Source organism: Microtus ochrogaster, chromosome 19 (assembly GCF_000317375.1).
Source record: "Microtus ochrogaster isolate Prairie Vole_2 chromosome 19, MicOch1.0, whole genome shotgun sequence".
NCBI classification, from domain to species: domain Eukaryota; kingdom Metazoa; phylum Chordata; class Mammalia; order Rodentia; family Cricetidae; genus Microtus; species Microtus ochrogaster.
In genome coordinates, this window is record NC_022021.1 from 7,918,538 (window position 1) to 7,930,190 (window position 11,653).

At 47.3% G+C, this 11,653-nt stretch overlaps 1 protein-coding gene across 1 annotated transcript in view; it reads right to left on the minus strand.

Annotated features, from left to right (window-relative positions):
• Serinc5 (serine incorporator 5) overlaps window positions 1–10,535 on the minus strand; it is a 95,544-nt gene extending 85,009 nt beyond the window's left edge. The window contains exon 1 of the mRNA XM_005356499.3: window positions 10,345–10,535. Coding sequence (XP_005356556.1) covers window positions 10,345–10,371 — 27 coding nt within the window. The 5' untranslated portion in view covers window positions 10,372–10,535. The remainder of the gene's footprint in view (window positions 1–10,344) is intronic.
• Between the last annotated feature and the right edge of the window lie 1,118 nt (window positions 10,536–11,653).

The window sequence follows — 11,653 nt, forward strand, 5'->3', positions numbered from 1 at the left end:
CCACACACACACACACAGCCACACACACACACAGCCACACACACACAAATGCATAAAAAAGAATACACACACGTAGAGAATATCCTATAAGCATCAAGCAATTAAATTAAAAATCAGTAGCAAAAAAGCCCCTGGAAAATCCCCCAAATATCTAGAAATTAAAAACACATCCTCTACATAACCACCAGATCAAAAAAGAAATTATGAGAGAATTAAGAAAAATACTTTGAGCTGAATGATAATAAAAATACATCAAATGTGTGGATTGAAATGCTACAGTTTTAAATGCTTATTTGAGAAAATAATAGTCGAAGCATCTGCCGAAAGTGAGAAAAACAAAGCAGAAGTCAGCAAAACATTGTACGATTGTAGCAAATGTGGCAGCACACACGTGCAAGAGGGTCCTGAGCCCAAGAGCAGCCTGGGTCGCACAGCAAAGCCTTATCTCAGAATTCAAAGAAAAGGGGAAATGAAAGCTGCCACTGGGAAGTCAAGAGCCTTATCTTCCAGGAGTAATAAAGCCAGAGACAGGTGCCAGCCAGCGCCACTGACACTGGAAGATGGCAGCAGCAAGAGGGTGTCTCAACAGACCCAAGGAGCTTGCCACAGAGACTGGCAAGCTGAGATGAGGGAGAGAACTGACTGCCATGACCTGTCCCGGGACCCCACACATGCGCCTCTGTACAGGTGCCCACACACATGGATAAACAGACGTTAAAAAGAATTAAACTCCTTCATTTTGAAGGCTTTAATAAGCTTGGGTTATCTTATCTATAAATCTATTAATTTTATGTTTCTAGGACAGTCTGAGATATATGTAGCAAAAAAAGAGCCTGTCTCAAATAAACAAGGGCAAGGAATGAAGTTTAATGTTAGTTTGTCTAGCGTTTGCAGGGCCCTGGGTTTCCATTTCCAGGGCCACAATAATAATAATGGTAATAATAACAATAGTCATAGAAATCAACACACACCCTGGCCACATTAGTTAACAGACATGACTTCATATACGTATCGAGCAACCTGACATTTAGAATCATAAACTAATAGGAGAGATTTTTTTCTTGAAAGAAAAAAAAAAAGCTTATCTTTGTTTGTGTGTGCCGTGTGTTCTCACACATACAGGTTGCCCTGGAGACCAGAGGGCATCAGATCTCCAGGGAGCTGGAGTGACAGGCAGCTGTAAAGGCACCTGATGCAGTGCTGGGAGCCACGCTCGGGCCCTTTGGAAGAGTAAGTGCTCTTTACCACAGACCCATCTTCCCAGCCCCTAGAAGAGACATTTCCAAAGCACGTGCACTTAGGAAACCCATCACATTCACTTCCTGTCAGTTCAACAAGTCAGGCAGGATGGCATGATTTAGAATCCACCTTGGGTTAGATGACATGATTAGTACAGCACCAGCAGCAGCACAGTGCTGGGTGCCTGCATCCTAGCCACACCTGGGTTAGACAACATGATCAGGACAGCACCATCACCAGCAGCAGCACAGTGCTGGGTGCCTGCATCCTAGACACGCTCATGGCATGCAACCTTTCACGTCCAATTCTGCTAACCAGTGCTGAAGAATCTGTCAATTCAAGCTGCATTTCCCAGACCCTGATCTAGAACCCTGACAATGAATACTAGATGGTGACCAATATCTCCTCATCCTCCTCTGTGGCCTCTGTGGCACCAAGGTCCTGGGGCAGGTCCAATCCTGACTACTAGGTAAACTGCAGTCAAGGAAACGGGCAAACCTTGTGCATTTATTGCTAGTTAACTAATTCTAGCACAGTAAAAAAGACACGTAGTGTTTATTCCTGGCATAATGGGCTCAGAACACTGTGGCAGTAGGATTGCAAATTTGAGGCCATCCTGGGGTATAGAGTGAGTTCCAGGTCAGACTGGGCTGTTTTTCTAAGTCTGTCACAGACTTTTTGGTTTGGATGATAGATAAGTACATAAAAAATAAATTCGATAATGAAAAGTGTAAAATCCAATGTGAAGTGCCACAGCGTCTATGGCTATTCTAACTGTACAGGAGCTCAATGAGATGTATATAGACATTTTTGTGCATGGGAGTGGGGAAATAATATGCATGTGGGGATGAGAGGGCAAATGCAGGAGTCAGTTCTCTCCTGCAGCCACATGGGTCACCAGGCTTGGCTGCCAGCACCTTTAACCAGCTGAGCCATGTCATGAGCTCTTGCAGACATAGCTGTGTGTACAATTGCAGGGATACATGGGTAGCATGTTTATGGTACACAGACATAGCTGTGTGTACAACTGCAGGGCTACATGGGACAGATACCTCTAGTCCTCCATGTGTGTCCACCCTACACAACCCCACCCACTCTCCTTCCCCAGAGAGTGATGCTTCTGAGCTGAGGCGCACAGCTCTCAGTGAGCTCTGAAGAAAGCCACCTGAGGAGAGATATTACCCTAAGAAACTAAGTCCTGGTTCACAAGTCTTTCGTTTATATTATCCTGCATACCCAGTGAGGACGTGTAAACGGCCATGTTGCTGTAAGGGCTTTGTCAGCTCTTACAAAAAATCAGCAGCCAATGGAGTAAGTCAGTAATGATCCAGGGTGCTCAGGCAGAACACTTGCAAAGCTGAAGAACACAAAGATGCGGAATCCTTTGTCAGAGAAGTTTCATTGCTATGGTTACAAAGCACTGCCATTGTTTCTAAGAACACCACTGCAGATTGGGGCATGAAGTCAAGAACAAAAGACCGAATTCCTCCTTGGTTCCTGTGAACCCAGATCAGAGCAAGTCAAGAGAGCCAGCCCTCCAATAAAGTACTAACAGAGTCCAAGAGCAAAAGGCTGGGGGAAAATTCCACACAGACTTCCCAAGCTTTGTTTCAAAATGCAATTAGCCAGTCTACAAAAATGTTGTGTAAACAGAAGTCTGAAGTTCCTTCCACTCCTCATCTTCTCATAAACAAGATTGCGGGTGTATGTGGGCTTGCCCCACTTTCTAGAACGCTATCTAATCACTTCTTGCTGTAACATGACTTCAAACCCGCAGTGCTTCCAAACTTGCTCTGTGACACAAACCCAATCCGACCAAGTTTTTCCATAGCAGCTGCTTTCCAAACACTTCAACCTCACAAGGCAAGCTACAGAAGAAAGGCCAAGAGCAAAAGCCTCCTTCCCTTCAAGTGCAGGCAGATGCTTTACAGAAGCAAACCAAACCACCGTTTGAATTTCCTATACATACCACACTGACTCACAGGCTATACTGTGAAAATTGCTTTAAATTATCGTTAATAAGAAAAATGACCATTAATATACAAGTTAGAAGATGTATGAAATATTATAAAATATTCTTTTACTAGGGCCAAAGAGGGTCACTTTTGAATACTTAGAGAGCCTAGAATTTAAGGACAATCACAGTGGTTTATTTGGTAACTTGACCAATACTGGATTCAATCGTAACACTAAACTCAAATGAAATCAGCAATCTGAAATGGAAACTCACTAGCAAAGCTGCCTGCCTCGGGGTGATGAGGGGGTCCATGAGCTTCAGTTACCAGGTGAGTGGGACCTCACTTCTCGGCCTCTGAGTAAAGTCAAGGGGACTGGAGCAAGGGCAGCTTAGGCAAGTTCTATCACCTTTTCAAAGTACTGGAAACAGCTTAGTCCAGGAAGGAAAAGCAATTGTGTGTAATGCTAGTGCTACAGACCTACCAGCTCGCATAAGAACCCCTCTGAGCTGAGCAGAGTGGTGCACACCTCTAATCCCAACATTTGAGGACCCGAAGGAAGACTGCAGTGAGTTCAAGACCAGCCTGGTCTGTAAGTACAGTTCTGGGCCAAAGTAGGATACAGGTAATTCCCTGTCTAGGAGGGAAATTAAAAAGAAAAAAGAATTCCTTTCATTCCAGCACTAAAAAGGTAGAGGTAGGAAGACTGCCACAAATTCATAGTCAGTTTGGCCGAACAGCAAGTAACAGGCTATCTTAGTCACCGTTCTACTGCTGTGAAGAGACTCCATGATCAAGGAAACTCTTATCAAAGAGAGCATTTCATTGGGGGCTTGTTACAGTTTAAGGGTTAGTCCATTGTCATCATGGCAAGGAACATAGTGCCACACGTCCACTGGCGCAGTAGCTGAGAGCTACATCCTGGTCCAAAGGCTGAGATGACACTGGGTCTGGCTTAGGCTTTTAAAACCCCAAAGCCCACCCCCAGTGACTACTTCCTCCAGCAAGGCCATACTTCTTAATCCTTCTAATCCTTTTAAATAGTGCTAGTCCCTGGTGACTAAGGATTCAGATGAACCTACGGGGGCCAATCTTATTCAAACCACCACACAGGCCAACCAGGGCTACATAGCAAGACCGTGTGTGTGTGTGTGTGTGTGTGTGTGTGTGTGTGTGTGTGTGTATCAAAATGTACAACTGGACATAGACAGCTCTAAAATACAAGCAGCCATGCCATGATAATCATTGCTTTATCCTTTTAGGTTTTTAGGATGATTACACTACTACACTTGGGCAACTACTAACAAAGTTGATGAAACTCACTCTACTCTCTGCCAGATACCCAACGTCTGTGGGAAATCTACTGCCAGTATTTACATGGAAAATAGCAGTCAGGGAACTAGCAATAGGGTAGGAATGTGACTCTATCTCTTTAGCCCAGAGATGAATCAGAACCTGCTTTCCACTTCCTACATACTAGTGGCTCCCCAGCCTCCCCAGAACCCATCCCTCTATGCTCTGCCACAAAGACCAGGCCCAGAGCCATTTGTCAGCTAGCCCTGGGCAGCTATCGTGAATCCTAAGAAAACAAACACAAGGGAGCCACCTGCATGCCAACTACCCAGCTCACCCAGCAACCTTCACTGGATTTACTGTGCCAGTGAAGATGGGGCAGAGACTTAGCTCTCTAACACTGGAACGTGGCTGAACCCTGCCACAATACCGCTTGGCCACCGCTCCAGTACCAGCTCACTGTGAGCTGTGCCAGCCCACAGCTCCATCAACAGGATAACTGCCTGACAACAGGGCTGAGGCGGTATATAATATCCACCGCATTCTGCCATCATTTTAGACACTAAAAAAAAAAAAGTGACTAGAAAACTGAAAGTGACCCACACTAGTGATAAGTGTAGGACTCAAATTTATTGCAGCCAAAACAAAACTAGGGCATAATGAAACAGGAAAAAAAGTCAAAACTGTGACTCAGTTCATTAGGACAATGGCATATATACTAAACGATAAAGAAAAAGCTCAAAGTTAAAGACTTAAAATGACGGAAATGATCCAGTTTTACAAAATCAGATTACATATACTAAGCAGAAATGACTGGATATATTAAATATCAAAACATGGCTCTCTCTAGGTAATAGTGATTTTTTTTCTTTTCCTCAATGTTTCATAATACTGCCACATAATTTCAAAAGAGTATCAGTCTTGGAAAGAATAAATCTGTGCCTAGATCCCTTCTAAAGGCGGGAGCATCTGCTATGAGCACCCAAGAACAGGGGGACAAGAGCTTTGCGACCAAAGCCTTCATCAAGGTATTCAGCTAGGTTATGGCACATGCTTTGCACACAAGATGCAACACACCGTACCAGTCAGGCCACACTTCTAGTGCACTCACTAGAAGCATATATCTAGAGGGATATAGTTGGCAATACTTTCTGGTATGTAGTCTATATTTTTTTGTGTATGTCTCTCTCTGTGCATATGTATGGATATCTGTATATGTGTGCATGTATGTGTGCGTGTGAAAATGCATGTGTGCGTATGTGCAAATGCATTCGTGTGCATGTGTGTGTACATACATATGTGTGTGTGTGTGTTTGCCATGCAAGCCTAGCAACCCGAATTTAATACCCCAATCCAACATAAAGCCAAAAGTAGAAAACCTACTCCACAAGGTTGTTTTCAGACTCCCACAGGCATGCACCATGGCAGCCATACCCTCCACACACATCTTACACAAATGATAATTAAAGATGCTTTAAAATACTCTGCAAGAAGACAGAAGGCTGTAGTAAGCAAATTCCGAGAGAGGGAGAGGGAGATGGAGGGAGGGAGAGGGAGAGAGAGAGCATTCTTTTATGATAAAATCCAACAAGACTGCGGCTCCAGCTCTGTGGGAGGACAGAACCTAACACTGCCAGAACCAGCTAGCAGGCAGAGCTGACAGACACATGTACAAGAGCCAGCCACATCTAACTTCTTACTACCTAAATGAGACTTGGGCCATTACTCTCCCCTTTCCTATTTCCCCTAAGAGGTCAACTCTACAGGTGGCCCGTACTTGTAGTTCCAACACTTGGGAGGCTGAGGCAGGAGGATCTCAAACTCAGTACAACCTGGGCCAATCAGAGCCACACAGTGAGGCCCAGTCAGACAAACAAGCAGCTGACACAGCACGAAATGGAAGTTCAGTTCTTTACCTAGGACTGGCCAAATGAAATACTATGCTTTTTAACAATGTCCCAGGTATTTTTGCTTTTTAACCTTCGACAATGGATAATAGTCCCTGGTAGCATTAAAGGCTTTATGAATTAACATAATAGACATTAGAGTGGGTTTTCATTAAGAAAAACCTCAATGATCAAGAAATATGACCTTGGCTGGGCAATGGTGGCACACACCTTTAATCCCAGCACTCAGGAGGCAGAGGCAGGCAAATCTCTGAGCACAAGGCCAGCCCGGTCTACAGAGAAGGTTCTAGGACATTAGGTCAGGGCTACACAAAGAAATCCTGTCTCAAGAGGAAAAAGAAAAAAGAAAAAAGAAAGGAAGGAAGGAAGGAAGGGGGAGGGAGGGAAGGAGGGAAGGAGGGAGGGAGGGAGGGAGGGAGGGAGGGAGAGAAGGAAGGAAAGAAATATGATTTCACCAGGCATGGTAACACATGCCTTTAATCCCAGTACTAAGGAGGCAGAGCCAAAGTCTTCAGTTTGAGGCTCAGGTCAGTCAGAATTACATGAGGAGATGTGTCTCAAAAAAAACAAAACAAAACAAGAACAAAAACAAGGCATAAGCCACACAATTGCAACTCCATCACTGGAGAGCTAGAGGCAGGAAGATCAGAATTTAGGGTCACCCTCAAGTTGCAAGCCAGTGTGGATTACATTAGACTGTCTCAAGAAAAAAGGGGGAAGGAGGGGAGGGAGAGAGATGGGTCGAGGATGTATAGATGTCTGTAAACATCTGGGTGCATCTGCCCTTGCATGCAACTGCTGATGAGATGGACAGTCTTTTCTTTATCAATGGCAATCATAGGCTGGGCCTGTCCACAAAGCCCTGCTCCTGGGGCAGTCATGGCTGCCTGAGTCCATGCAGAAGCTCACATCTATCTGCCCCAGTGAACTTTTTGTTCAATATGCAGACCACAGCATCAAGAAGGCAAAAAGCTGCAACTTCCCAGAGCTTAAGGAAAAGCTGCAAGATCAGCAAATGATTGCGTGTTTGGCAGAAGTCTGTTAAGTGGGTGTTTGTGACTTGGACCAGGTATGAGGAAGAAACTAAACCTCATTGGCCCTACTGGTAGCCGTATCAACCAAAACAAGGGGCAACTGTCAAGCTGAGAAGTCAGTCAACTAGAGCCTGGAAAACCAGTATCCAAAGGTCTGGATCAGGCTGCGGATCTGTTTGTTTGTTTGTTTTCCTTTTTCTTTCGTACTTCAGTTGTCTCACCTGAGAACGACAGGGCTGTGACCTAAGAGGATGATGTATTTGTGAAACCAGACAGCACAGTAAACACTGAAATAAAGTTCTGCTACCACCTTCACAACCACGATTATCGTGAATGCTTACACTTGTCTGCAGGAAACGCTGACAACTCTCAAATTGTCTTGGAAAAGCTGTCTACGTTGTTCTTAAAGTATGCATCTCATCTTAATCTAACAGTGTGCCCCAGTTCCCTGACACCTTCATTCCCAGCCATCCCCTAAATCAGAAGAGCAAGGAAGCTTTCTGCTGGTCCCTAGAGGCCCATGTCAGGGTGCTCTCACCCAGGAGGTACTGTGGGGCTCTCCCCTGTGATCTCTGCCTCCATTAGCGTCCATTAGCCAGCAAGGAGGCAAAATCTGAGTATCAGAGTGGATAGAGCAACCAGAGAAAGATGACTGGCAGACTGTGCAGTGGCAGGCAGCTAATGACAACAAGTGATGTCTTGGAGCTAGGTCTGGTGGCACATGGCTACAATCTCAGGAGGTTGAGGCAGGGGAATCACCAAGATTTCAAGAGCAGCCTAGGCTGCAGGCTGAGTTCCCAGTCAGTCTGGATAGGCTGACAATCTCCACCTGGCCCAGCCGGTTCTCTAAGCCAGTCCAGCCCCCCTGCTCCATCCTCGGCATCTCACTTCTAGAGGTATCTTCACAGGCAAGCTTCTCACCCAGTCCTCCCAAGACGGTTTTACTGCGCAGTCTTGTTACAGAACTACTGGCCGTGTTGTTGTTTACACGCTGAGCTGATGAAATGCCCCACACTTATGTACACACACAGGTCACTGCCGGCAGAGATGTTTGGTTTCCCACACCATATCCTCCTCCTAGCACTCAGCAGCATTTTTAAGCCAATAAGTATACAACTGGCAGACTTAAATTTCTGGAGATGCTGTGAGGTTTGAGGGGTTCATTGTGTACAATGCTTGGGGCTAAACTCAGGCAAATGCATGCTAGACAAGCACTCGAACATTTTGCTTCTTCCCCAAACCCTCATATAAACTCCTGCTAGGGGGTCTATAGTCCCGCCCAACTATATAAAATCGTGGTGTGATTGGCTGCTCGCTACATTGGAACCACAGTGGGGCCTCCGGCAGCACCGAGAAAGCAGAAGTTATTATCCTATGGGGAATGGCCAGCACTTGGTTCTTTCCAAAGTCCTACGAGGGGAGTTTTAGAAACAAGTCATAAATCATAGCAAAATATTACTCATACCAATTTTTTTTTTTAAAAAAAAATCATTTACTGACAATAATTTCAGAGCCTGAATTCCGGCACCTGTCCTGAAAGAGCTTCAAAGGGCTTCCAAAGAAGCAGGAGCAGACATTTCCAAATATATGCAATTTCTATACAATGAAAAGTGTTGCACTAAATTGAAGAATATCGCTTAGAAAAGAACAAGACTAATGAATCTGGATGTTGCTCAAGATAGAGCACTTGCCTAGCATGCATGCACAGGCAGGAGACTCTGTTCCATTTCAGCACCACATTAAAAAAAAAAGAGAGAGAGAATTTGCAGTTTTTTTAAAGCAATCTCTTCTGGCCCCTCTAGGTCTCAAAAGCTCCCATAAAATGGAGGACACGGAGGGGACATTCCTTTGCTCTCTCCTTTTCGGATTTGGGGGAAGGGATATCATTTTACCTCAAATCAAAAAGCCTCAATTTCCTCATCTCTGAAAATGCCAGCATGACTACATGCCAAGCACAGTATTAGAGACCTCAGAAACCAAGATGACTCTCCACACGGCCACCTCAAAGAGGACAGGCCACTACAACTGGTGGGTTCAGAGACTCAGCTTAACCCCTACAGCACTTACAGATGGCCTCCATTGTCCTGACGCTCAAAGTAAACAAGACCAGTCCCGCACCTCAATGCCCACCCACCGCGATCGGATGGGGGTTTTTGTTTTTATTTTTAGTAACCCATTAAAACCGAACATAAAGACATAATCAACGTGGGGGGGGGGGACATCCAGATGGCTTTACCTAGTTCGCTGTTGTTTTTCTAACCCTGTTGAAAGAAGGGAAATTAGCATTAAAGGGCTAAAACCTAATAATTCTCTCCTGTTAGAAGACGCCTATAGCTTGGATAACGAGAATTTAACTAGCAAGATTACAAAACAGGTTCCAGCAAGATGAATTGCCAAGGAGGGTGTGAAGGCTCGTGCCCAGTCAGGGTTGGGTCGGGTCCGGTCGGTAAACCCAGGAAGCAGGGTTGACCCTTCCCTGCGCCCAGACTTGTGCCCGGGAGTTTGCAAATCAGGTTTCCAGACGTTTTCACGACTACAGAGCCCACGTTCTAGACTTGGAGATGCCAACGCTCTCTGCCTGGACTGACTCGAGTTGTATTCGGAGCGTGGAAGATCTTGTCCGACCCCACGTTTTTCCTCCGGTTCATCCCACAGGCAGTGCAGTGGCAGCAGAGCTGCGGCGCTCACTCGAAGCTCCGGAGGTGACACGTCCCGGGAACCGATGGAATTCTCGGTTCCAGCCAGGCTCGCCCCGCCAGCTGGGAATCCCGGAGGCCTGACGCCGAGGTCGCGGGGGGGTTGCCTCTCGGGCTTCCCCCGCGTCCCTTCCCGCCCACACAGGCTTTCCTGAACCCGAGCCCGGCGCAAGGCTCGTTCACGGTTCTGACAACCCGCGAGGCAGCCCGTCTCGCTCACCTGGCCAGCACAGCACCGCGCAGACATCGCCGCGACCGACGACCTCGGGGACGCTACCCTCTGAGCCGCCACTCAGGCCCTCTCGGCTCCGTCCGCGAGCACACGTCTCGGAAGCGAGAATCCCCTGGTAACCACGAGCCGAGCAGCCCCAGCTGAGAGCAGCCTACCGCGGCCTGAAAACAACCGCCGCCAAGCCCCGCCCCGCGCCACAGGCCCCGCCCCTGGACCCCCCCTAGCCTGCGGGTTCCGCCCATAGCTTAGGCTCCGCCTCCCTCTCCAGACCCCGCCCCTCTCCGGGCGGCTCAGCGGGCTTCTTCCTCCCTGGTACTTCCGTCCCTCCTGGTTAGGCGGTGGGCATGCGTCTTCAGAGCCTCCGGGTTTTACCGACCAGCCCGGTCGTCGCGGCGTCCCTCCGCCCTGGCTCCGATGAGCGAGAACCGCTTGCCTTCGCTAGTAAAGCAGGGAGCTCTAGTGAGCGACCTCCTCCCGACTCTTCTGCCGGGGTCGCACTACCGGGACACCGCTGGTCCTGGGCTACGATCGCCTCTCGCTCTTCAGAGGCGTCCACCAGTTCGTCTTGTCCCCCCAACCCCCTTTTCTGCGAGTCTGCCCAGCCTCAGATCCTCAGGCGCCTGACTGTTCCACCTGCTGTTCAGCGGAACTCTGGGGGCTCTAAAAAGAGCTCTGCCCCGAGTGTCGGTCTGGAAATCCAGGGACTCGGTTGGCGTCCTCGCTTCCTCTCACCTGACCCACGCTGAAAGGAGGATCTAGCAATTCTCCTTTTTGTTGGATGCCAAGGGAGCGCCGGGTTTTTCCTTCTACCTGAATATCTCCTCCCAGTCACTTCAAATGTAAAACTATTTCTGTTAATATGAATTTTACACTAGCCCCCTTTTTACTGAAAGAGTATCTCAGATAAACTTAACGGAGGAAAGTGAGAGGGAAGCCCGAGCACCTCAAATAGTTTGCCTTAGAGTCTCGGGAAGTGAAAAGGCAAAGTTGGGAACCTTGGTTTCTGGTCCTCAGACACACAACCCAAGGCTTGACTGGTCTTGGGAAGTTTAGGAGGGAGAGGCTAAAGGACAGTTTTTTGACAACGCCTAGTCTTCCAGGATCCGGGAGCTTAGAGTAACATCCACGCGAAGCAGGCCCTGCTTGGAGGCCAGAAAAGTTAGGAAGACAGTGGCTGTAACTAAAAGTAAAGGGGTGTGGGTGGTGGCACACCAAATCAAGGCAGCCCTTGCTGGTGGTGGCCTGTGACTCAGAGGCAGGACCTCTGTGGGGCTTTACAGTGAACCTCATTGTTTGC